At 41.1% G+C, this 25,604-nt stretch overlaps 1 protein-coding gene across 2 annotated transcripts in view; it reads right to left on the minus strand.

Moving 5' to 3' along the window:
* The window catches only part of LOC139752011 (helicase POLQ-like), a 275,342-nt gene that overhangs the window by 169,645 nt on the left and 80,093 nt on the right, over positions 1-25,604 (minus strand). For both annotated transcript variants that reach the window (XM_071667792.1, XM_071667791.1), the window contains exons 3-4: positions 11,935-12,096; positions 6,116-6,273 (exon numbers count right to left, since the gene is read on the minus strand). In XM_071667792.1, coding sequence (XP_071523893.1) covers positions 6,116-6,273; positions 11,935-12,096 — 320 coding nt within the window. The remainder of the gene's footprint in view (positions 1-6,115; positions 6,274-11,934; positions 12,097-25,604) is intronic.

The following is a 25,604-nucleotide window of genomic DNA, read 5'->3' on the forward strand; positions in this document are numbered from 1 at the left end:
ACATCGTTCCAATTCACTCTATTCCTTGAGCGCCTTTCACCCTCCTGTATGTTCAGGCCCCAATCACTCAAAATCTTTCTCACCCAATCCTTCCACCTCCAATTTGGTCTCCCACTTCTCCTCATTCCCTCCACCTCTGACACATATATCCTCTTTGTCAATATTTCCTCACTCATTCTCTCCATGTGACCAAACCATTTCAAAACACCCTCTTCTGCTCTCTCAACCACACTCCTTTTATTATCACACATCTCTCTCACCCTTTCATTACTTACTGGATCAAACCACCTCACACCACATATTCTCCTCAAACATATCATTTCCAGCACATCCACCCTCCTCCGCACAACCCTATCTATAGCCCAATCCTCACAACCATATAACATTGTTGGAACCACTATTCCTTCAAATATACCCATTTCAGCTTTCTGAGATAACGGTCTCACCTTCCACACATTCTTCAACGCTCCCAGAACCTTTGCCCCCTCCCCCATCCTGTGACTCACTTCCACTTCCATGGTTCCATCCGCTGCCACATCCACTCCCAGATATCTAAAACACTTCACTTCCTCCAGTTTTTCTCCATTTAAACTCACCTCCCAATTTACTTGTCCCTCAACCCTACTGAACCTAATAACCTTGCTCCTATTCACATTTACTCTCAGCTTTCTTCTTTCACACACTTTACCAAACTCAGCCACCAGCGCTGTATCATCAGCGAACAACAACTGACTCACTTTCCAAGCCCTCTCATCCACAACAGACTTGCCCCTCTCTTCAAAACTCTTGCATTCCTCTCCCTAACAACCCCATCCATAAACAAATTAAACAACTATGGAGACATCACGCTTCCTTGGTGCAAACCAACATTCACTGGGAACCAATCACTTTCCTCTCTTCCAACTTGCACACAAGCCTTACATCCTTGATAAAAACTTGTTATATGAATACATATCTTTTTTGGTCCATACTCTTTTACCATTTCCCAAACAGTGAGGCAGTGCCACAAACTGATGAAGAATGGCCTCATTTGCTCACATCCATTCTCTAGCTGTCATGTATATTGAATGAAAACCAAAGCCCCTTACCCAATGCTATGCCCTACAGAGTGCTTCACATGTCACTGTTAAGGCCACTGACAGCAGGTCAACCCTAGTACATATGATGAGCACAGATTGGTATCATTTGAAGGGGTTGATAAAGCATGTAACCAAAGCAATGATGGTAAAAATACTGAAGAACAGGAGATGTCTGGAAGGGCTATTCTAAATGTCCTAAAGGCTGCTAAAGATAAGGAAATGCCCATATTGCTGAGTACAAATCCTAATGAAAATAGTGGGGTGGGAGGTTTAGTTTTTAGGGCTGGGTATGGAGTATGTTGACTGATGCAGGACAGAAGTATGGGGACAATGAAACTGAGATGCCCAGGGCACTGAGTGAAGATGCAGACAAAATAATATATACTGTTAAAGACAGGATAATTATCAAAATTTATGGTCTGGTAGATGAGAATTTCAGAAAAAATGCACAGCATACTAGTTCAGTGTTTATTAGCAAAAAAGTGAGATAGAGAAAGCGGGAGGCACAGAGGTGGATTTAGCTGCAAGGTGCATGGCACTTGAATTGAAATCATTAGTTAACTAGGAGCTCAACATGTAAATCTTTGATTATTTTTGGACTAGGGGAAGAACACACACCAAATAAACAGGGGAAAGAGAGAAATACACATTAACAGGTTACTAGTGGCAACAGAATTACCAGATGCGATCTCAATGATAAAAGAAAGAAGAATTGGTGGTTACAATCAAGGTATTAAGAGATAATCAATTATATGGTTAAATTCGATTTGGAATCATCCAGCAAGGAGGTATTATGAAAGGCTAAGAAATTCAAGAACAAGGTGTAATTCATAGAAGTATTCATAAAACAAGACAGACCAAGGGATGAGAAGGAAAATGCAAAGACTAAATTTAGAAGGCCTGAAATGGAAAACACCAAAAGAGACAATGCATCACCACCTGATACATCAGGCAAACCTCTTGAAGTACTTACTATTCAAGATATTGCTGGGGAAAGGTGAGATGACAATGGGTGGAAAATATCAAACATCATTTACATCTATAAGAAAGGAGACCAAGATGAGGTGCTGAACTCTAGACCAATTGCTTTGACAAGTAGTGTCTATAAGGCATTGGAAAAGTTTATCAGAAAGCGAATGGATGACCTTCTACAAAAAAAAAAAAAAAAAGACCTAAGCGAGAGGCAACATGGCTTTCGGAAAAGGACATTATACATAAGAAACATTGTATATTTCTATGAGAAAGTAACGTTTGTCTTAGAAAAAAAAGGGTTGGCTGGGTAGACTGTTTACATCTTGACTACCAGAAAATATATGATACATTACCACATAGGAGACTGATCAAGAAGTTGAAATATACGGAAAGAATAAGGAAGATATTCCTCCGATGGAAAGAAGATTATCTTAAGAGGAAAGGAACAAAGGTAACATGTCAGAGGAACCTTCAAATGGGTGGAGGTTACCAGTGGAGTACCACTGTTTTGAGGCTGCTACTCTTCATGATCTATGTGAATGACTTGCCAGAAGGTATGGACTCCTATCTGACTATGTCAGCAGATGATACAAAAGTCATGAGGGAAATGAAAACCCAGAAGGACTGCATCAACTTACAAGGGGACATAAACAGATTCCAAAGTTCATCTGATTTGTGGCTGAAAAAATTTAACCAAGAAAAAGTAATGTAATGAGGATGGGAAAAAGTGAAAGAAGGCTTCAATATGGCTATTATCTGGCATAAAATAAGCTTAAAGATTCTGTGTGTGTGAAAGGGACTTGGGAGTCAGCATCATCCCTAACTTATCACCAGAGTTCCACATTAAAATAGTAAAGGAGAAAAACTGTTATCTGGCAAATGTCAGAACAGCTTTCAAGTACAGGTACACCACCGATTTTCCGGCAACTGATGGTTCTGTACCTCCTTTAGTCCAGACAAAATTACGTGAGGGGAACTTGAAATTACCGCGGCGACCAGACTAGTTTACTGGGCAGCCACAAATGGCGTTGCGTGTAGGGCGTGCTTATTTACATTCTTTACACTGCACTTGGTGGTGATACTGCAATTCTGTGAGATTCTTAGCATATTTTGCTTAAATTCAACCCTAGCTATGGCTTCTAAGACATATGAGAGTGTCAATCATGGTGTCAAATGTAAATATCAGTCCATATTGATCTAAGATAAAGTAGAACTGTTGAAAAAAATGGACCATGGTGTTTCGGTGCGTAAGCTGTGTGACATCTACAGTATTGGTTCATCAACTGTTTATGATATAAAGAAGTAAATACTGAAAATATTGAAAATACTGAAGTTCCATGCAGAGAGTGAGTCCAAGAAGCAAATGACAATTAGAAAAACTATGAAAGATGGTAAGAGTAATGAGCACAATCGATTGATGATGCAATGGTTTTGACAGCGTCGGAGAGATGGAGTGGACTTGTTAGGTGGCATGATAATGGACCAGGGTAAGTTGTTCCATAAAGAACTTAAATTACACCATGAGTGTGACTATGGTGAAAGATGGATTCAAAGATTCAAGAAGTGTCATGGAATTTCAATTAATAAAGAGCGCGGAGAAAAGCAGTCTGCCAACCACGAAGGAGCTGCCGAGTATGTGGACGAAGTGGCAAAACTCATAGCTGACAAGCACCTCAGTCCTGAGCAGGTGTATAATGTATTTCATTTATCTATTTAATCTACATTTAATATTTGTTAAATCTAAATTTCTTGCAGTCCATGGTATACTTGAGACACATGGGAGATGTATAATTAGTGGGTTAGAGGTGTGTTTATGAATCATTATTACATGTCCACGGTTAGTCTAGCAAGATGGTAAATTCGGCAAGGCTTTGGATCCATGAGTGCTGGAAAATCGGTGATGTACCTGTACATGGATACAAAAATATCTAGCAGAATATTCTTACAATATAAAATTAGATTAAAATTAGATTATGCTCCTCAAGTTTAGTTAGTTCACTTAAAGAAGCACAAACAGCTTATAGAGAAGGTCCAGACAAGGACAACAAAGTAGGAACCAGAATTAAGAGAAAAAAAATCACAAGAAAAGGCTAGAAGCTTGCTAAACTTGGAAGAAAGAAGAGCGAGGGGTGACCTGGTCACAAACCCTGAGTTTCTACAATAGATCAATGACATGGATAATGAACAGTTCTTCAAGAGATGTAAGGACAGACCAACCGGAGGACATAACATGAAATCAAGCAAGAAACATGCTAGAAAATATGTAATCTTGTTAAAAAATAGTAATGAAGTTCTTTCATAGTATAAGAGTTGTAGCTGAGGGGAATCAAAAGACTAAGGACATGGGATATGCAAGCAGCATTGTGTGACAACTCCCTCCCCCCCCATACAGTTCAAATAAGTACTCACTCATGGGTAATTAAATCACTCCTGCATTATCAGGCCCTGATAAATCAAAGCATCTTTAACTCCATCCTTTCATGTCATCACTTGTTTTCTCCCCTCCTTGCTTGCTTCACATGTGATGCATATTCTCAGTCAACCTCTCATCACTCATCCCCTCCATATTTCCAAACTATTTCAGCACATCTTTTCAGCTCTCTTGTTCATACTCTTCTTACAATCACACCTCTCTCTTACTCTCTCAATTCTTATTCAATTAACTTTTCTCACACCACACACTGTCTGGAAAAAATTCATTTCCAACACATACACTTTCTTTCATCCTTTTTTATCTAATGCCCATGCTTCACATCCATACAACACTACTGGGGCTGCTATACCATCTAACACAACCATCTTAGCTCTCACATACAGTGACCTTCCCTTCCACACACTGAAGACCATATACCCCTCCACCCACCATACAGCTTACCTCAGCTCCTATGGTTCCATCTGCTGCCATGTCCATCTCCAGGTATCTAAAATACAGTACTTCCTCCAAGTTCTCTCCATTCAGAATCATATTTCAGCCAACTTGACTCTCTCTTCCTTCCTGAACTTAATAACCTTACTTTTATTAACATTAATTGGAATCTTTGCCTTTCACACACACTAACTCAGGAACCAGCTTCTGCAGTCATTCACTATGTGCTGCCACTAGAGTTGTGTCATCAGCAAACTGCAACTCACTCAACTCCCAAGATTCCCTACACTCCAACAGACCATAGACCTGTCACAACAAATAGAAATATATAAATAAGTATCTTGTGCAGAGGAGGGTGGATGTGTTTGAAATGAAATGTTTGGGGACAATATGTGGTGTGAGGTGGTTTGATCGAGTAGTAATGAAAAGGTAAGAGAGATGATTGGAAATAAAAAGAGTGTGACTGAGAGAGCAGAAGAGGGTGTGTTGAAAAAATTTGGAGAAAATGAGAGAGGAAAGACTGAGAAAGAGGATACATGTGTCAGAGGTAGAGGAAACAAGGAGAAGTGGGAGACCAAATTGGAAGTGGAAGGATTGAGTGAAAAAGATTTTGATGATCGGGGCCTGAACATGCAGGAGGGTGAGAGGTGTGCAAGGAAGAGAGTAAAATGGAACGATCTGGTATACTGAGGTCGACATGCTGTCAACAGACTGAACCAGGGCATGTGAAACGTCTGGGTTAAACCATGGAAAGGTCTGTGGGGCCTGGATGTGGATAGAGAGCTGTGGTTTCAGTGCAATGCACATGACAGCTAGAGAATAAGTATGAACGAATGTCCTGTTTTGTCTGAATTCCTGGCGCTACCTCGCTGAAGCAGGGAGTAGCGATGCTGTTTCCTGTGGGGTGGAGTAGCACCAGAAACGGATGAAGGCAAGCAAGTATGGATTTGTACATGTGTATATATGTATATGTCTTTGTATGTGTATGTATATGCATGTACATGTGTATATGCTGATATGTAAATGCATGTATATGTGCATGTATGGACATTTATGTATATACATGTGTATATGTGGATGGGCCATTCTTTGTCTGTTTCCTGGCGCTACCTAGCTGACGTGGGAAACAGCAATTAAGTATAATAAAATAAATGTATTAATACTTCATATCCCTAAAACAACAAAGAAAGAGCCTTACAGCACTGTAGTACACATCAGGAATTATCTTAATGGAGCTGACAATGTCATATGGGACAACAAGATACAGGAGGTGGAGATGGCTGTTGACAGCCAAATTCTCTCGGGCTACACATAAGTCCTTGTACAAACAGCTTGCCAGGTTTAGATCAACACTTCCTGAAATAAAACAATAAAACTGTCATACATTATTAAGGATTCTCATTTTCCTTTAAGTATACATTGAAATATGTAGAGTCTGAAGTATGAAAAACTATTTTGCTTCGAGATGCAAGGCCCCAAGAGCATATAAGATAGCACTTGCTCAAATACTGCATCCATTTGGATTTCATCCTCTTTAACCACAGAAATTTTACTACAGGGCAGTTAATACTTGTTCCTGGAATCTAACAACTTCCTCCAATCCATCCTAACCCAAGATATTGTTAGTGAGGAGGTACAGGTATGATACTGTTAGTGAGAAGGTACAGGTATGATACTGTTAGTGAGAAGGTACCGGTATGATAGTGTTAGTGAGGAGGTACATGTTTGATACTGTTAGCGAGGAGGTCCAACTATGATACTGTTAGAAAAGGTACAGGTATGAAACTGTTAGTTAGGAGGTCCTGGTATGATACTGTTAGTAAGAAGGTACAGGTATGATATTGTTAGTGAGGAGGTACAGGTATGATACTGTTAGTGAGAAGGTACAGATATGATACTGCTAGTGATAAGGTACAAATATGATACTGTTAGTGAGAAGGTCCAGGTATGATACTGTAAGTGAGGAGGTCCAGGTATGATACTGTTAGTGAGAAGGTACAGATATGATACTGTTAGTGAGAAGGTACAAACATGACACTGTTAGTGAGGAGGTCCAGGTATGATACTGTTAGTGAGAAGGTACATATATGATATTGTTAGAGAGGAAGTACAAGTATGATACTGTTAGTGAGGAGGTACAGGTATGATACTGTTAGTGAGAAGGTACAGATATGATACTGCTAGTGAGAAGGTACAAATATGATACTGTTAGTGAGAAGGTCCAGGTATGATACTGTAAGTGAGGAGGTCCAGGTATTATACTGTTAGTGAGAAGGTACAGATATGATACTGTTAGTGAGAAGGTACAAACATGACACTGTTAGTGAGGAGGTCTAGGTATGATACTGTTAGTGAGAAGGTACATGTATGATATTGTTAGAGAGGAAGTACAAGTATGATACTGTTAGTGAGGAGGTACAGGTATGATACTGTTAGTGAGGAGGTACAGGTATGATACTGTTAGTGAGAAGGTACAAATATGATACAGTTAGTGAGAAGGTCCAGGTATGATTCTGTTAGTGAGAAGGTACCTGTATGATATTGTTAGTGAGAAGGTACAGGTATGATACTGTTAGTGAGGAGATCCAGATATGATACTGTTAGTGAGAAAGTACAGGTATGATACTATAAGTGAGGAGGTCCAGGTATGCTATTCTTAGTAAGAAGGTCCAGATATGATACTGTTAGTGAGGAGGTCCAGGTATGATACTGTTAGTGAAGAAGTCCAGGTATGATACTGTTAGAGAGGAGGTACAGGTATGATACTATTAATGAGAAGGTACAGGTATGATACTGTTAGTGAGAAGGTACAGGTATGATACTATTAATGAGAAGGTACAGGTATGATACTGTTAGTGAGAAGGTACAGGTATGATACTGATAATGAGAAGGTACAGGTATGATACTGTTAGTGAGAAGGTACAGGTATGATACTGTTAGTGAGCAGGTACAGGTGTGATACTGTTAGTGAGAAGGTACAGGTATGATAATGTTATAGCAGGTACAGGTATGATAATGTTATAGCAGGTACAGGTATGATATTGTTAGTGAGAAAGTACAGGTATGATACTGTAAGTGAGGAGGTACAGGTATGATACTGTTAGTGAGGAGGTAAAAGTATGATAATGTTAGTGAGAAGGTCCAAGTAAGATAGTATTAGTGAGGAGGTACAGGTATGATACTGTTAGTGAAAAGGTACAGGTATGATACTCTTAGTGAGAAGTTATGTACAGGTGTGATACTCTTTGTGAGAAGAAACAGGTATGATACTCTTAGTGAGAAGGTACAGGTATGATACTCTTGGTGAGAAGGTACAGGTATGATACTCTTAGTGAGAAGGTACAGGAATGATACTCTTAGTGAGAAGGTACAGGTATGGTATTGTTAATGAGGAGGTCCAGGTATGATACTCTTAGCGAGAAGGTCCAGGTATGATACTGCGAGAAATTAAGGTATGATACTGTTAGTGAGGAGGTACAAGTATGACACTGTTAGTGAGGAGGTCTAGGTATGATACTGTTAGCAAGGAGGTCCAGGTATGATACAGTTGGTGAGAAGGTACAGGTATGATACTGTTAGTGAGGAGGTCCAGGTATGATACTGTTAGTAAGGTCCAGGTATGATGTTGCAAGTGAGAAGGTACAGGTATCATACTGTTAGCAAGGAGGTACAGGTATGATACTGTTAGTGAGGAAGTCCAGGTATGATACTGTTAGTGAGGAGGTCCATGTATGATACTGCTAGAAAGAAGGTACAGGTATGATACTGTTAGTGAAGAGGTCTAGATATGATACTAATAGTGAGAAGGTACAGGTATGATACTGTTAGTGAGGAGGTACATGCATGACACTGTTAGTGAGGTCCAGGTATGATACTATTAGTGAGAGGGTGAAGGTATGATACTGTTAGTGAGAAAGTCCAGGTATGATACTGTTAGTGAGAAGGTCCAGGTATGATACTGTTAGCAAGGAGGTCCAGGTATGATACTGTTAGTGAGAAGGTACAGATATGATACTGTTAGTGAGGAAGTCCAGGTATGATACTAATAGTGAGGAGGTCCAGTTTTGATACTGTTAGAGAAGGTACAGGTATGACACTGTTAGTGAGAAGGTACAGGTATGATACTCTTAATGAGGAGGTCCAGGTATGAAACAGTTAGAGAAAGGACAATTATGATACTGTTAGTGAGGAGATACTGGTATGATACTGTTAGTCAGGAGGTCCAGGTATGTATGTACTGATAGTGAGGAGGTCCAGGTTAGATACATTTAGTGAGAAGGTACAGGTATGATACTGTTAGTGAAGAGGTCCAGGTATGATACTGTTAGTGAGAGGGTATAGATATGATACTGTTAGTGAGGTAGAGGTATGAAACTTTTAGTGAGGTAGAGGTATGATACTTTTAGTGAGGAGGTACAGGTATGAAACTGTTAGTGAGAAGGTACTGGAATGATACTGTTAGTGAGGAGGTACAGGTATGATACTGTTAAAAAGAAGGTCCAGGTATGATACCGTTAGTGAGGAGGTACAGGTATGATACTGCTTGTGAAGAGGTCCAGGTATGATACTGTTAGAGAGGAGGTACAGGTATGATACTTTTAGTGAGAAGGTACAGATAAGATACTGTTAGTGAGAAGGTATAGGTATGATACTGTTAGTGAGAAGGTACAGGTATGATACTGTTAGTGAGAAGGTATAGGTATGATACTGTTAGTAAGCAGGTACAGGTGTGATACTGTCAGTGAGAAGGTTCATGTATGATAATTTTAGTGAGCAGGTACAGATATGACATTGTTAATGAGAAGGTACAAGTATGATACTGTAAGTGAGGAGGTGCAGGTATGATAATGTCAGAGGAAGTACAAGTATGATAATGTTAGTGAGAAGGTCCAGGTATGATAGTGTTAGTGAGAAGGTACAGGTATGATACTGCTAGTAAGAAGATACAAGTATGATACTCTTAGTGAGAAGGTACAGGTGTGTTACTGTTAGTGAGGAGGTACAGGTATGATACTGTTAGTGAAGAGGTCCAGGTATGATACTGTTAGTGAGAAGTTCCAGGCATGATACTGTGAGTAAGAAGTTACAGGTATGATACGGTTAGTGAGGAGGTACAGGTATGATACTGTTAGTGAGGTCCAGGTATGATCCTGTTAGTGAGGAGATCCAGATATAATACTGTTAGTGAGAAGGTACAGGTATGATACTGTTAGTGAGGAGGTCCAGGTATGGTACTGTTAGTGAGGAGGTCCAGGTATGATATAGCTGGTGAGAAGGTACAGGTATGATACCGTTAGTGAGGAGGTCCAGGTATGATACTGTCAGTAAGGAGGACCAGGTATGATACTGCAAGTGAGAAGGTACAGGTATGATACCATTAGCAAGGAGGTACAGGTATGATACTGTTAGTGTGGAAGTCCAGATATGATACTGGTAGTGAGGAGGTTCAGGTATTATACTGTTAGTGAGAAGGTCCAGGTATGACACTTTTAGTGAAGAGGTCCAGGTATGATACTTTTAGTGAACAGGTACAGGTATGATACCGTTAGTGAGAAGATACAGGTATGATACTGTTAGTGAGGAGGTGCAGGTATGATACTGATAGTGAGAAGGTACAGGTATGATACTGTTAGAGGAGGTGCACTTATGATACCGTTAGTAAGGAGGTCCAGATATGATACCGTTAGTGAGGAGGTCCAAGTATGATACTGTTTGTGAGGAGGTCCAGGTATGATACTGTTAGTGAGGAGGTCTAGGCATGATACTGTTAGTGGGAGGGTCCAGGTATGATACTGTTAGTGAGGAGGTACAGGTATGATACTGTTAATGAGGAGGTACAGGTATGATACTGTTAGTGATAAGGTACTAGTATGATACTGTTAGTGAGGAGGTCCAGGTATAGTGAAAGGGCACAGGTATGATACTATTAGTGAGAAGGTACATGTATGATACTGTTAGTGAGGAGGTCTCGGTGTGATACTGTCAGTGAGAAGGTACAGGTATGATACTGTCAGTCAGGAGGTCCAGGTATGATACTGTTACTGAGAAGGTACAAGTATGATTCTGTTAGTGAGAAGGTATAAGTATGATATTGTTAGTGAGGAGTTCCAGGTATGATACTGTTAGTGAGGAGTTCCAGGTATGATACTGTTAGTGATGAAGTACAGGTATGATACTGCTAATGAAGAGGTACATGTACGATACTATTAGTGAGGAAGTCTAGGTATGATACTGTTAGTGAGAAGGTACTGATATGATACTTTTAGTGAGGAGGTCCAGGTATGATACTGTTGGTGAGCAGTCCAGGTATGATACTGTTAGTGAGAAGGTACAGGTATGATACTATTAGTGAGGAGGTGAGGTGGCAAATTCTGCCAAAAATTCTTATCTTTCACTAATGACTGCAGTCTGTCTTGCCTCTAATAATAAAGACTACAGAAATTGTTTTTAAAAAACAGAGAAGAAAGAAGAGTTGGCAAGGAAACTGATAATCATAGGGCTCTGATTCCAGTAGAGAAATAGTTTATCATATTTTAAAACCTACAATTTTCAACTCCAGACTGTGCCATATAAACATCAGCGATCTTACAAAATCTTAGCCCATTGCAGAAATATAACCACTGATTTGGATCATGTACTTCTGAATAAGGCATACCCAAAGATAAACAAGGGAGGACAACCAAATCAAAGCAGACTTATTCGTTAATAAATGTGACCGATGAATGCCCAAGACCTCTCTTGCCAATCTCATTTCATGAAAGATTACTTAAGAAAGTAAAGATGGAGACCACTTCCCTTCCAAAATTACCCTAACAGTTTCTAAGTCTTGGCAAGCTGTGAGGCTTTATAAAGGATACTGAACAGGTTTACATCCCTGTGATTCAAGCATTCACTCTTATTCTTCTATCATTCATTCTTATTCCCCTATCATCATATAAAAGGAAAAGCATAGAGCATATGCTAGTTATCTGTTTTCTTAAAAGAGTCTCTACAAGATTAAATGAAAAAATTCATTACCTTTGATGGCTGCTTGGCCGAGTCTACTGACAGTCAACTGGTCATCACTAGTAACAGGTTTACAGAGATGGTAAACAGAATTGTCACTCATGGATGCCAATGATGTATATACTGACACATTTCTGCTACAGTCTTCAGCAGACTGTGTTAGCTTTTTGCCCTCTGAAAATAAAATAAAGTGACAACAACAACTAATCTTATGTTAGAGCTACATAAAACCCATCTTAAAACATTATTTCATGTTTTTATAGAAGCTATCACTAAAACTCAATATGGCAAAAATGACATGAAACAAATTAAGCAAGTTAAAGGTGTTATTAAACAAAATACAAACCGGCAGAGAGCTAAACCTAATTGCATAACCTAAGTGAAATAATCTCTACTTGTGCGTGCAATTAAAAATAATAAAATCACAATCTTTAAATAAACACAAAGAAGCTACAAGTAACTATGATGAAATTCTGCCAAGAGGCAGAGCCAGCATATACACTCAAAAATGATGAAAAAGATGTTACAGAAGTTAAAGGATAAGGAAGACGACATAGCAAAATTGCAGAAGACAACAGAAAGATAAACTACAATACAAATGAAGGGAGTTCTAAATAGGATGGTAATTTGGCACAAGTCTATGACAATCTTTGGACTGGAAAATGAACATCTGAAAAAAAGAAGAATGGAAAACATGGGAGCCAGAACAAGCTGCAAGGCTATCAAAGCAATAGACCCCATGTTTGCAATTCAAGAAGTAAAGTAAAGAGAAAGGGATCATACTGGCTAGACACTATGAAAAGGCCATGGGTATATTTGGGCATGACCTGAGATGAATTTAAGGGAGATTTGGGGAGGACCTGTGACAACTTAGCAAAAGACCTGGTGATTATTTGGAAGGACACTAGGAAGACTGAGGGACGTTCTAGGAGGACATGGAAAAGACCTAGGAAGACTTGAAGAATATTTAGAGAAGACCCAGTATGGACTTGGGGAGAATTTGGGAAAGACTTGAATACCTGAGTTAGATAGGGAAGACAGACCTGGGATGAACCTCAAAAAGGCCTAAGGAAGACCTGGGTAGGACCTGAGATGGACCTGGGGAAGATTTGAAGAGGACCTGGGAAGGTTCAGGAAGACTTGGTGATCTGGGGAAGACCTAGAAACATGCTGGAGGATTTGAAGACTTGGTGATCTGGGGAAGACCTAGAAACATGTTGGAGGATTTGGGGAGACCTGGAGAGAACCTTGAGGACTTGAGGAAGACCTAGGGTAGACCAGGAAGACTTGGGAGATTTAAGGAAAACCTACATGGATCTGTGGACCAGGAAACTTGGAGAGGACCTTGAAAGGCTCAGAGATGACCTAGGTACACCTGTCAATGATCTCGTAAAACTTGGAGAAAAGTTAGAAAGACTTAGTGAAGAACTGTAGAATATATAGGGAAGGCCTGGGATAGACATGGGTAAGATCTGGCTACAACCTGAGGAAAATATGGAAAGATGTGAATGTTCAGGCCCCATGCCTTCACAGCATCTTTCACCCCATCCTTCAACCTCCTTCTTGGTTTCCCTCTCTTCCTTGTTCCCAGCACTTTTGACATGTATATTCTGTTAATATATATAATCTTATGAAATAGTGTTGTTCTGTGTGTACTGGATTGGGGGTTCAAATTATACATCAAGTACATGCCTGTGGCATAGCTGTGAGAGCTAAAGGAAAAGTGCAGTCAGGCATCAGTGGTGTCAGAGCTGGTAGACAACCGCTAGTCAATTATATCTCGATATACATCAGCATCTCATCTACATGTTTCTTGTTCTCAACCAATCAGAGCTGAATGGAGTGATGGTGGGAGACTCTAGCCAATCACAGTTGAGATATGGGCCTGCCTGGGTGATGTTAGCCTCCCATTTGCATAATTCTTGTTCTCAACCACTCAGAACCGACCCTGCATAACTATTTCTCTAATAAGTACCCTGAGGAGGTGTTGAGAGATTTTGATTCTTTCAGCTGACAGCATCCAGATAAGTAATTTTCTCTTGCCAATAATTCATAGCCACTGTACTGCAGTGCCTTTATTTAACTGTAATCTATTTTATTATCATACTTTGTCGCTGTCTCTCGCTTAGCGAGGCAGCTCAAGGAAACACACAAAAGAATGGCCTAACCCACCCACATACACATGCATATACATACACGTCCACACATGCACATATACATACCTATACATCTCAACGTATACATATAAATACACACACAGACACATACATATATACACATGTACATAATTCGTAGTCTGTCCTTATTCATTCCCGTCGCCACTCCACCACATATGAAATAACAACCCCCTCCACCAGCATGTGCGCGAGGTGGCGCTCGGAAAAGACAACAAATGCCACATTTGTTCACACTCAGTCTCTAGCTGTCATGTATAATGCACCAAAACCACAGCTCCCTTTCCACATCCAGGCCCCACAAAACTTTCCATGGTTTAACCCAGACGCTTCACATGCCCTGGTTCAATCCGTTGACAGCATGTCGACCCCAGTATACCACGTCGTTCCAATTCACACTATTCCTTGCATGCCTTTCATCCTCCTGCAAGTTCAGGCCCCAATCATTCAGAATCTTTTTCACTCCATCTTTCCACCTCCAATTTGGTCTCCCACTTCTCCTCGTTCCCTCCACCTCTGACACATATATCCTCTTGGTCAATCTTTCCTTACTTTCTCTCCATGTGACCAAACCATTTCAAAACACCCTATTCTGCTCTCTCAACCACACTCCTTTTATTACCACACATCTCTCTTACCCTTTCATTACTTACTTGGCCAAACCACCTCACACCACATACTGTCCTCAAACATCTCATTTCCAGCACATCCACCCTCCTCTGCACAACTCTATCTATAGCCCACATCTCGCAACCATATAACATTGTTGGAGCCACTATTCCTTCAAACATACCCATTTTTGCTTTCCAAGATAACATTCTCAGCTTCCACACATTTTTCAACGCTCCCAGAACTTTCACCCCCTCCCCCATCCTATGATTCACTTCCACTTCCATGGTTCCATCCACTGCCAAATCCACTCCCAGATATCTAAAACACTTCACTTCCTCCAGTTTTTCTCCATTCAAACTTACCTCCCAATTGACTTGTCCCTCAACCCTAATATACCTAATAACCTTGCTCTTATTCACATTTACTCTCAGCTTTCTTCTTTCATACAATCATCAGCTTCTGCAATCTGTAATCTGTATCATATATATTGCACCCATGTGCAAAGTGTAATAGGATTATCAGCATTATTACTGTGTTTGTGTAAAGGAAGAGATTTCTTTGTTTGAAAACTTATCTGGATTATAATAATGTAACTTTCTGTGCCCTGTAAATAATTTATTTCTTATTGTATTATTTGTTTCTAGTAATGTAAAAAGTTATTCTTAATCTCTGTGTTAATTTTGTCCTTTCACTTTAGAGTAGTGATAACTGTGCAGCATAACAAGAAATTGGTGATCCTGCCAGGATTTTCTCATCCTATGGAGTCTTCCTTGTTAGATAATCAAGTTGCTGATCAGTGATGCTGACATGGGATATTTCTGTCTGTCTAAGCCTTCTCCAAGTGATATCAAATCTTTTTAACAGTTTACAAGCTGAAGCTTGCTGCAGACAGGGTAGGATCGAAGTACGACTGGAATGCTCGTACAGTAGAGTTGAAGGCTTTGGTAATAAATGAGTTAGCTGGTGAGGAGTTTGAAGGTACTGTGCCTGAGGTTGTAGAAGAGGGAAGTGAACCCGATGCCAAAAAAAGTGTTGATGATACCATTCCAACAACAAAGTCAGAAGAAGTTTTAGCCCCCCACCCAGCCCCCAAATGGTTTTAATGTTAATCCTTGATACCTGCAATTCCAACTAGAACTTGCTAGAATTAATGCAAAGGCACAGAAGGAATGGACAGAACAGATTAAACTAATTTTAGAATAAGAGACTACGACAGGTCGAGTCAAAGCCAATACCACAGTGATTCTATGAAACATTTAAGATTTGTACCAAAGTTCTGTGAAAATGGTGTAAATAAATTTTTCCTTGTGTTTGAAAATGTGGCCAGTCATCTCTCTTGGCCCAAAACGTCTTGGGTGATTTTGTTACAAAGTGTTCTTAGTGATAAGGCTCAGACTGCATATGCAGTTTCCTAGTGACCAGTGTACAGATCATGAAGTGGTAAAGGATGTTGTGCTGAAAGATTATGAATTAGCTCCAGAAGCTTACAGATGCAAGTTTAGGAATAAATGCAAGAACCCTGACCAAACCAATGGAGAATATTTTCGTGAAAAGGGCAATTTATTAAAGCAGTGGCTATGCTCTGAACAAGATTGGGAGTTACTCGAGGAGTGTAAGCTCAGTGCGCCCTTTGACGTTATGAATTATTTGGTTGAAAGAGAAATGAGTTCTGGTGACAACACTAGCTTACTAGCAGACCAGTACACGCTGACTCACAAACTTGGTATGGAGAGACCTCCAAGATATTTTGATGACAAGGGAAAATCTAATATTCATATAACCTCAACTAAGTCAACTCTCTGGCCAATGGCCTCTAAAAGTAAGAGTAACAAAACCAAGAGGGTTAGATCATGTTATCACTGTGGCAAAGTTGGACATCAGGTAAAGGAGTGCTGGACCAGGCTGAAAGAATCTAGAGATTTTATGAAAGGTAAGCCAGTAAATCTTATCTCAACCTTGGACCCACCTAGTGATGTAATTGTGGTTAACCTTTCTCAGTGTGATAGTGGGATCTATAAGAGTGGCAATAAGTCTGTAGTTGATGATCCGTTCAGAGGGAACTACAACACATTCCTGTATAAGGGTTAAGTCTCATATTGTGGAGGGTGAAAGGAGATGACTGTATTGCATGATTCTGGTGTGCTGCAGCTTCTGATGTTAAAGGGTCTGGTGCCTGTGGGAGAGTCTGAAGAATGAATCTTGTTAGATGGGCTATGGAGCCTCAAGGCAGCTCCACTAGCTAATGTGTGCATGGAAATACATCTCTTCATGGGACGTGCTCTTGTGGGGGTTGTGGATAAGTTGCCTGTCTCTGGGGATTGTGGATAAGTTGCTTGTCTTGGGAGTGGACTTTGTGTTAGGCAGTGACCTAGTGGGAGGAAAAATAAGTCCAATAACAGTGTTATTTGTGAGACTGGTGGAGTCCACAGAGACAGAGCAACATGAGGAAGAGATACCAGAACTATTCCCAATGTAAGCATTTATCAGGTCAATGACAGCTCGTAAGGCAGACTGTGTGCTTGAGGAGACAGAAGTTGAGATGGAGAGAATAAGAACACCCTCTGAAGTTGAAACCAGTGATGTGGAGCTGTATGATACCTTCTTTACTGGTTTGGAATCTGAACAAGGATTAGTGGGTGGGGTTGATAATTTGTCTCGGCAGAGTCTGAGAAAATTACAGAGGGCCAAACCAGAATTCAAGACACTGTTTGAGTCAGGTGAAGAGTCTCCTGATGGTTATTATATTCGAGATTGGTTGCAAATATGGAAATGGTGTCCAATGTCATGTAATGGGAAGATGAAGAGTAGCAGGCAGTCCAGCACGTTGTGGTGCCATGACCCTACAGAAGGGAGATTTTGAAGTTTGCACATGACTCGAGCTTTGCCGGTCACTTATAGGGGTGAGAAAGACCCTGGGTGAGCCAAAATGTGTACTGGCTAGGATGTCGCTCACTGTGTAAAAACATGTCATACATGTCCCGATGGGAAAACCTAGTCAAAAACTTGAAGGCTGCTCCCTTAATTCCTATTCCCCCATTTGAAGCTCTGTTTGATCATGTCATAGTTGACATTGTGGACCCCTTGCCAAAAACCTCATCTGGCAACTGTTATATTTTGATTATCACTGATATGGCCACAAGATATTCCAAAGTGATACCTTTAAGAAACAGGAAAGCAAAAGCTGTTTCTGGGAACTGCTTAGCTTCTCCACAAAGTCTGGAATGCCCAAAGAGGTGTAGTCTGATCAGGGGTCCAATTCTATGTCCACGACTTTAAAACGAACTCTGAAAGAGCTGGGTATCATTAGGATTACTTCCACTATTTACCACTCTCAGTGTCAGGGTGCACTGGAATGCTACCATTCCAAACTAAAGTCCATGCTCATTAAGTATTGTGCCAACAACACTAGCGACTAGGATAAGGGACTGCGACTCTTGTTGTTTGTCACCAGAGAAGTGCTGAATGAGTCTCTAGGTTTCTCCCACTCTAAGCTGATGTTTGCCCACAAGGTCCAAGAGCCTCTTAAAATACTAAAAAATGATAGACTCTGTCAGTGAGTTAAAAGAGAGACTACACAAATGTTGCGAAGTAGCTTGGGAGAAATTAAGAGAGATCGAGGACCAAATGAAGAGCTGGTATGGCAAACGGTCTCGATTGAGGAGTTTTGAGACAGGTGATGAGGTGTTGCTTTTATTACCCCAACCAGGACAACCACTGGCAGCCTGTTTTCAATGTCCATACACCATAATCAAGAAGACAGGGAACTTGAATTACCTTGTCTTGACTCCTAAGAGGTGGAGAGGGAAGAGATTATGCCACATCAACATGCTTAAACCATACTCTAATTGATTCTCTCCCTGTCAAGCAGTGTGTGCCAGTTTGTGTGGTTGATATTCCAGCAAGAGCTGTGTGCGACACAGAGGACGATCCAGCTATGGGTGCCCTGGAGACCTGGTAACCCGACAGAGGGACGGACTGGGAGTGGGAGGAGAAACTCTCACACCTGACTGGGGAGCAATAGGTGGAGATATCTGCCCTGCTGTCAAAACACCCACAAATATTCTGAAGCACACCTGGACAGACCTCACTGACAAGTCCTGATGTAGACGTGGGGGATGCTTGGCCTATTAAACAAGCTCCTTATAGGGTAAGTCCACAATGACTAACCATCCTTCAGGAGCTAAACTCCATGGTGGAGCATGATTTGATTGAGCTGTGTCAGTCAGTGGAACTCACCTGTGACCCTTGCATCCAACCCTGACAGGACCTATCGGTTCTGTATCAACTACCACCAAGTCAACGAGATAATGAGGACTTACATTCACCCCTTCCACATGTAGCTGATTGCATAGGTCAAGTTGGCAATGCTGGCTAAGTGACAAAACTCGACCCCAAAAAGGGTACTGACAACTTAATCTAACTGAGAGATCACAAGACATCAGTGCTTTCATAGTGTTAGGATGAACATATAAGTGTAAAGTGATGCCTTTTGGCGTGAAAAATGCCCCTGCTGCATTTCAGCAACTTATGGACATTCTCATCAGAGATTTGCCTGGTTATGTAATTCATTTGGATGATATTGTAATACACAGTAAGAATTGGGATGAACATTTACAAAGACTTGACAATGTTTTGACTGTCTTGGGTGAAGCTAACCTCATCCTCAACTGGGACTAATGTGAATTTGTAAAAGCTAAGTTACAGTCTGTGGGCTAGGTGATCAGCCAAGGTGAGTTAGCCTCACCAACGGTAAAGGTCCTGGCCCCTCAATCTAGAAAAGAACTTAGATGTTTTATGGGAATGGTTGGATACTATCGTATATTCATTGTTAACTTTGCCACTAAGAGATGTATTGTAGAAAAATGTAAAGTATGTTTGAGATGAGAAGTGTGAGACAGCCTTCCATCAGTTAAAAGACATACTGTGTAATAGTCCGATTTTGCAGGCTCCTGATTTCAATAAACTATTTAAATCAACGGTAGATGCCAGTTATGTAGGAGCTAGTGCTGTCCTCCTGCAGGAGGATGAAGAAAAGACCAACCATCCAGTAAGCTATTTTAGAATGAAATTCATTCAAGCTCAGAAAATCATTCAACCACTGAAAAGGAACTTCTATCTTTGATACTTGCATTAAAGCACTTTCATGTATATTTGTGCCCTTCAGGCAATCCCCTCATTGTGTATGCTGATCACCACCCCCTAAAATATGTCAGTAAGTTTTAAGATAAAAATCCAAGGTTAACTTGATGGGCTTTGTCACTTGAGGAATATAATCTAGAGATCTATCATGTTGCTGACAGAAATAATCTAATTGCAGACTGTTTATCCCGCTCTTAAAGTAAAAACTTCCTTACTTTTTAATTGTGCTGTTCTGTGTGTCTTGGATTGGACAATCACATTATACAAAAAGTACATGTACATGGTATAGCTATAACACCTAGGGAGGTGGATCTGCAATCAGGCATCAGTGGTGTCGTGGCTGGTAGGCAACCACTAGTCAATCATATCTCGACTGAAAAAGATTTTGAGTGTTGGAAGCCTGAACATGCAGGACAGTGAGAGGGGTGCATGGAAGATAGTATATTTAAAACGATGTATACTGGGGTGGATGCGCTGTCAATGGACTGAACTAGGGCATATAAAGCATCCGGGGCAAACCATGGAAAGGTCTGTGGGGCCTGGATGTTGATAGGGAGCTATGGTTTTGGGGCATTACATGTGACAGCTACAGAATGAGTGTGAGCAGATGTGGTCTTTCTTCAGGTGTTTCCTGGCATTAATTGCTGATGCAGGGGGTGGCGATATAGATAGGGATCTGTGATTTCGGTGCATTACACCTGACAGCTAGAGACTGAATGTGAATGAATGTGGCCTTTTTTGTCTGATTTTCTGGTGTTACCTCGCTGAAACAGGGGTTAGCGATGCTGTTTCCTGTGAGGCAGGGTAGTGCAAGGAATGGAAGAAGGCAAGCATGAACATGTACATGAGTATATATGTATATGTCTGTGTATGTGTATGTATATATATATATATATATATATATATATATATATATATATAAGCGAATATGGTGATATGTGTATGTACATATGCATGTATGGGTGTTTATACATATGTATGTGTCTATGAATGGATGGGCCATTCTACGTCTGTTTCCATGGAATAAATCAATGACGCGGGAAACAGCAAGCAAATGGATTTGTATCTAGCATTTATGGATCTGGAGAAGGCATATGATAGAGTTCATAGAGATGTTCTGTGGAAGGTTATAAGAATATATGGTGTGGGAAGGAAGTTGCTAGAAGCAGTGAAAAGCATTTATAAGTGAGTCACAGGGTGGGGAGGGGGTGAAAATTCTGGGAGCATTGAAAAAAGTGTGGAAGGCGAGAACATTATCTCAGAAAGCAAAAATGGGTATGTTTAAAGGAATGGTCATTCCAACAAAGTTATATGGTTGCGAGGCGTGGGCTATGGATAGAGTTGTGCGGAGATGGGTGGATGTGTTGGAAATGAGATGTCTGAGGACAATATGAGGTGTGAGGTGCTTTAATCAAGTATGTAATGAAAGGATAAGAGAGATAAGTGGTAATAAAAAAAGTGTGGTTCAGAGAGAAGAGGGTGTTCTGAAATGGTTTGGTCACATGGAGAGAATTAGTGAGGAAAGATTGACAAAGACTATATACGTCTCAGAGGTGGAGGGAACGAAGAGTAGTGGGAGACCAAATTGGAGATGGAAAGATGGAGTGAAGAACATTTTGAGCGATCGGGACCTAAACATGCAGGAGGGTGAAAGGCATTCAAGGAAATGAGTGAAATGGAACGATGTGGTATACCAGAGTTGATATGCTGTCAATGGATTGAACCAGGGCATGTGAAGTGTTTGTGGAAAGTTTTGTGGGGCCTTGAAGTAGAAAGGGATCTGTGGTTTCGGTGCATTATAAATGACAGCTAAAGTGTGAACAAATGTGGCCTTTGTTGTCTTTTCCTAGCGCTAACCTGTGCGAATGCGAGAGGAAGGGGTTATCATTTCATGTGTGGCGGGGTGGCAACGGGAATGAATAGAGGCAGCAAGTATGAATTATGTACATGTGTATATACATATACATAATTTTTTTTTTTTTGCTTTGTCGCTGTCTCCTGCGTTTGTGAGGTATCGCAAGGAAACATACGAAAGAAATGGCCCAACCCACAACCATACACATGTATATACATACACGTCCACACACACAAATATACATACCCATACATCTCAATGTACACATATATATACACACACAGACACATACATATATACACATGTACAAAATTCATACTGTCTGCCTTTATTTATTCCCATGGCCACCTCGCCACACATGGAATAACATCCCCCCCCCCCTCATGTGTGCGAGGTAGCACAAGGAAAAGACAACAAAGGCCCCATTCGTTCACAATCAGTCTCTAGCTGTCATGCAATAATGCCCGAAACCACAGCTCCCTTTCCACATCCAGGCCCCACACAACTTTCCATGGTTTACCCCAGACGCTTCACACGCCCTGATTCAATCCATTGACAGCACGTCAACCCCGGTATACCACATTGATCCAATTCACTCAATTCCTTGCAAGCCTTTCACCCTCCTGCATGTTCAGGCCCCGATCACTCAAAATCTTTTTCACTCCATCTTTCCATCTCCAATTTGGTCTCCCCCTTCTCCTCGTTCCCTCCACCTCCGACACATATATCCTCGTGGTCAATCTTTCCTCACTCATTCTCTTAGTGTAACCAAACCATTTCAAAACACCCTCTTCTGCTCTCTCAACCATGCTCTTTTTATTTCCACACATCTCTCTTACCCTTACATTATTTACTCGATCAAACCACCTCACACCACATATTGTCCTCAAACATCTCACTTCCAGCACATCCACCCTCCTGCGCACAACTCTATCCATAGCCCATGCCTCGCAACCATATAACATTCTTGGAACCACCATTCCTTCAAACATACCCATTTTTGTTTTCCGAGATAATGTTTTCGACTTCCAAACATTCTTCAAGGCTCTCAGGAATTTCGCCCCTCCCCCACCATATGATTCACTTCCGCTTCCATGGTTCCATCCGCTGCCAGATCCACTCCCAGATACCTAAAACACTTCACTTCCTCCAGTTTTTCTCCATTCAAACTTACCTCCCAATTGACTTGACCCTCAACCCTACTGTACCTACTAACCTTGCTCTTATTCACATTTACTTTTAACTTTCTTCTTTCACACACTTTACCAAACTCAGTCACAAGCTTCTGCAGTTTCTCACATGAATCAGCCATCAGCGCTGTATCATCAGCGAACAACAACTGACTCACTTCCCAAGCTCTCTCATCCAAAACAGACATCATACTTGCCCCTCTTTCCAAAACTCTTGCATTCACCTCCTTAGCAACCCCATCCATAAACAAATCAAACAGCCATGGAGACATCACACACCCCTGCCGCAAACCTACATTCACTAAGAACATATCACTTTCCTCTTTTCCTACATGTACACATGCTTTACATCCTCGATAAAAACTTTTCACTGCTTCTAACAACTTGCCTCCCACACCATATATTCTTAGTACCTTCCACAGAGCATCTCTATCAACTCTATCATATGCCATCTCCAGATCCATAAATGCTACATACAAATCCATTTGCTTTTCTAAGTATTTCTCACATACATTCTTCAAAGCAAACACCTGATCCACAAATCCTCTACCACTATATATGTAGCATTTATGGATCTGGAGAAGGCATATGATAGAGTTGATAGAGATGCTCTGAGGAAGGTATTAAGAATATATGGTGTGGGAGGCAAGTTGTTAGAAGCAGTGAAAAGTTTTTATCGAGGATGTAAGGCATGTGTGCGTGTAGGAAGAGAGGAAAGTGATTGGTTCTCAGTGAATGTAGGTTTGCAGCAGGGGTGTGTGATGTCTCCATGGTTGTTTAATTTGTTTATGGATGGGGTTGTTAGGGAGGTGAATGCAAGAGTTTTGGAAAGAGGGGCAAGTATGAAGTCTGTTGGGGATGAGAGAGCTTGGGAAGTGAGTCAGTTGTTGTTCGCTGATGATACAGCGCTGGTGGCTGATTCATGTGAGAAACTGCAGAAGCTGGTGACTGAGTTTGGTAAAGTGTGTGAAAGAAGAAAGTTAAGAGTAAATGTGAATAAGAGCAAGGTTATTAGGTACAGTAGGGTTGAGGGTCAATTCAATTGGGAGGTGAGTTTGAATGGAGAAAAACTGGAGGAAGTGAAGTGTTTTAGATATCTGGGAGTGGATCTGGCAGCGGATGGAACCATGGAAGCGGAAGTGGATCATAGGGTGGGGGAGGGGGCAAAAATTCTGGGAGCCTTGAAGAATGTGTGGAAGTCGAGAACATTATCTCGGAAAGCAAAAATGGGTATGTTTGAAGGAATAGTGGTTCCAACAATGTTGTATGGTTGCGAGGCGTGGACTATGGATAGAGTTGTGCGCAGGAGGATGGATGTGCTGGAAATGAGATGTTTGAGGACAATGTGTGGTGTGAGGTCGTTTGATCGAGTAAGTAACTTAAGGGTAAGAGAGATGTGTGGAAATAAAAAGAGCGTGGTTGAGAGAGCAGAAGAGGGTGTTTTGAAATGGTTTGGTCACATGGAGAGAATGAGTGAGGAAAGATTGACCAAGAGGATATATGTGTCGGAGGTGGAGGGAACGAGGAGAATAGGGAGACCAAATTGGAGGTGGAAAGATGGAGTGATAAAGATTTTGTGTGATCGGGGCTGTCTCCCGTGTTTGCGAGGTAACGCAAGAAAACAGACGAAAGAAATGGCCCAACCCATCCCCATACACATGTTTATACATACACGTCCACACACGCAAATATACATACCTATATATCTCAATGTACACATATATATACACACACAGACATATACATACATACACATGTACATAATTAATACTGTGTGCCCTTATTTATTCCCATGGCCACCTCGCCAGACATGGAATAACATCCCCCTCCCCCCTCATGTGTGCGAGGTAGCACAAGGAAAAGACAACAAAGGCCCCTTTCGTTCACAATCAGTCTCTAGCTGTCATGCAATAATGCCCGAAACCACAGCTCCCTTTCCACATCCAGGCCCCACACAACTTTCCATGGTTTACCCCAGACGCTTCACACGCCCTGATTCAATCCATTGACAGCACGTCGACCCCGGTATACCACATCGATCCAATTCACTCTATTCCTTGCCCGCCTTTCACCCTCCTGCATGTTCAGGCCCCGATCACTCAAAATCTTTTTCACTCCATCTTTCCATCTCCAATTTGGTCTCCCCCTCCTCCTCGTTCCCTCCACCTCCGACACATATATCCTCGTGGTCAATCTTTCCTCACTCATTCTCTTAGTGTAACCAAACCATTTCAAAACACCCTCTTCTGCTCTCTCAACCACGCTCTTTTTATTTCCACACATCTCTCTTACCCTTACATTATTTACTCGATCAAACCACCTCACACCACATATTGTCCTCAAACATCTCACTTCCAGCACATCCACCCTCCTGCGCACAACTCTATCCATAGCCCATGCCTCGCAACCATATAACATTCTTGGAACCACCATTCCTTCAAACATACCCATTTTTGTTTTCCGAGATAATGTTTTCGACTTCCAAACATTCTTGAAGGCTCTCAGGACTTTCGCCCCCTCCCCCACCATATGATTCACTTCCGCTTCCATGGTTCCATCCGCTGCCAGATCCACTCCCAGATATCTAAAACACTTCACTTCCTCCAGTTTTTCTCCATTCAAACTTACCTCCCAATTGACTTGACCCTCAACCCTACTGTACCTACTAACCTTGCTCTTATTCACATTTACTTTTAACTTTCTTCTTTCACA

This window comes from Panulirus ornatus, chromosome 12 (genome assembly GCF_036320965.1).
Source record: "Panulirus ornatus isolate Po-2019 chromosome 12, ASM3632096v1, whole genome shotgun sequence".
Lineage (NCBI taxonomy): Eukaryota > Metazoa > Arthropoda > Malacostraca > Decapoda > Palinuridae > Panulirus > Panulirus ornatus.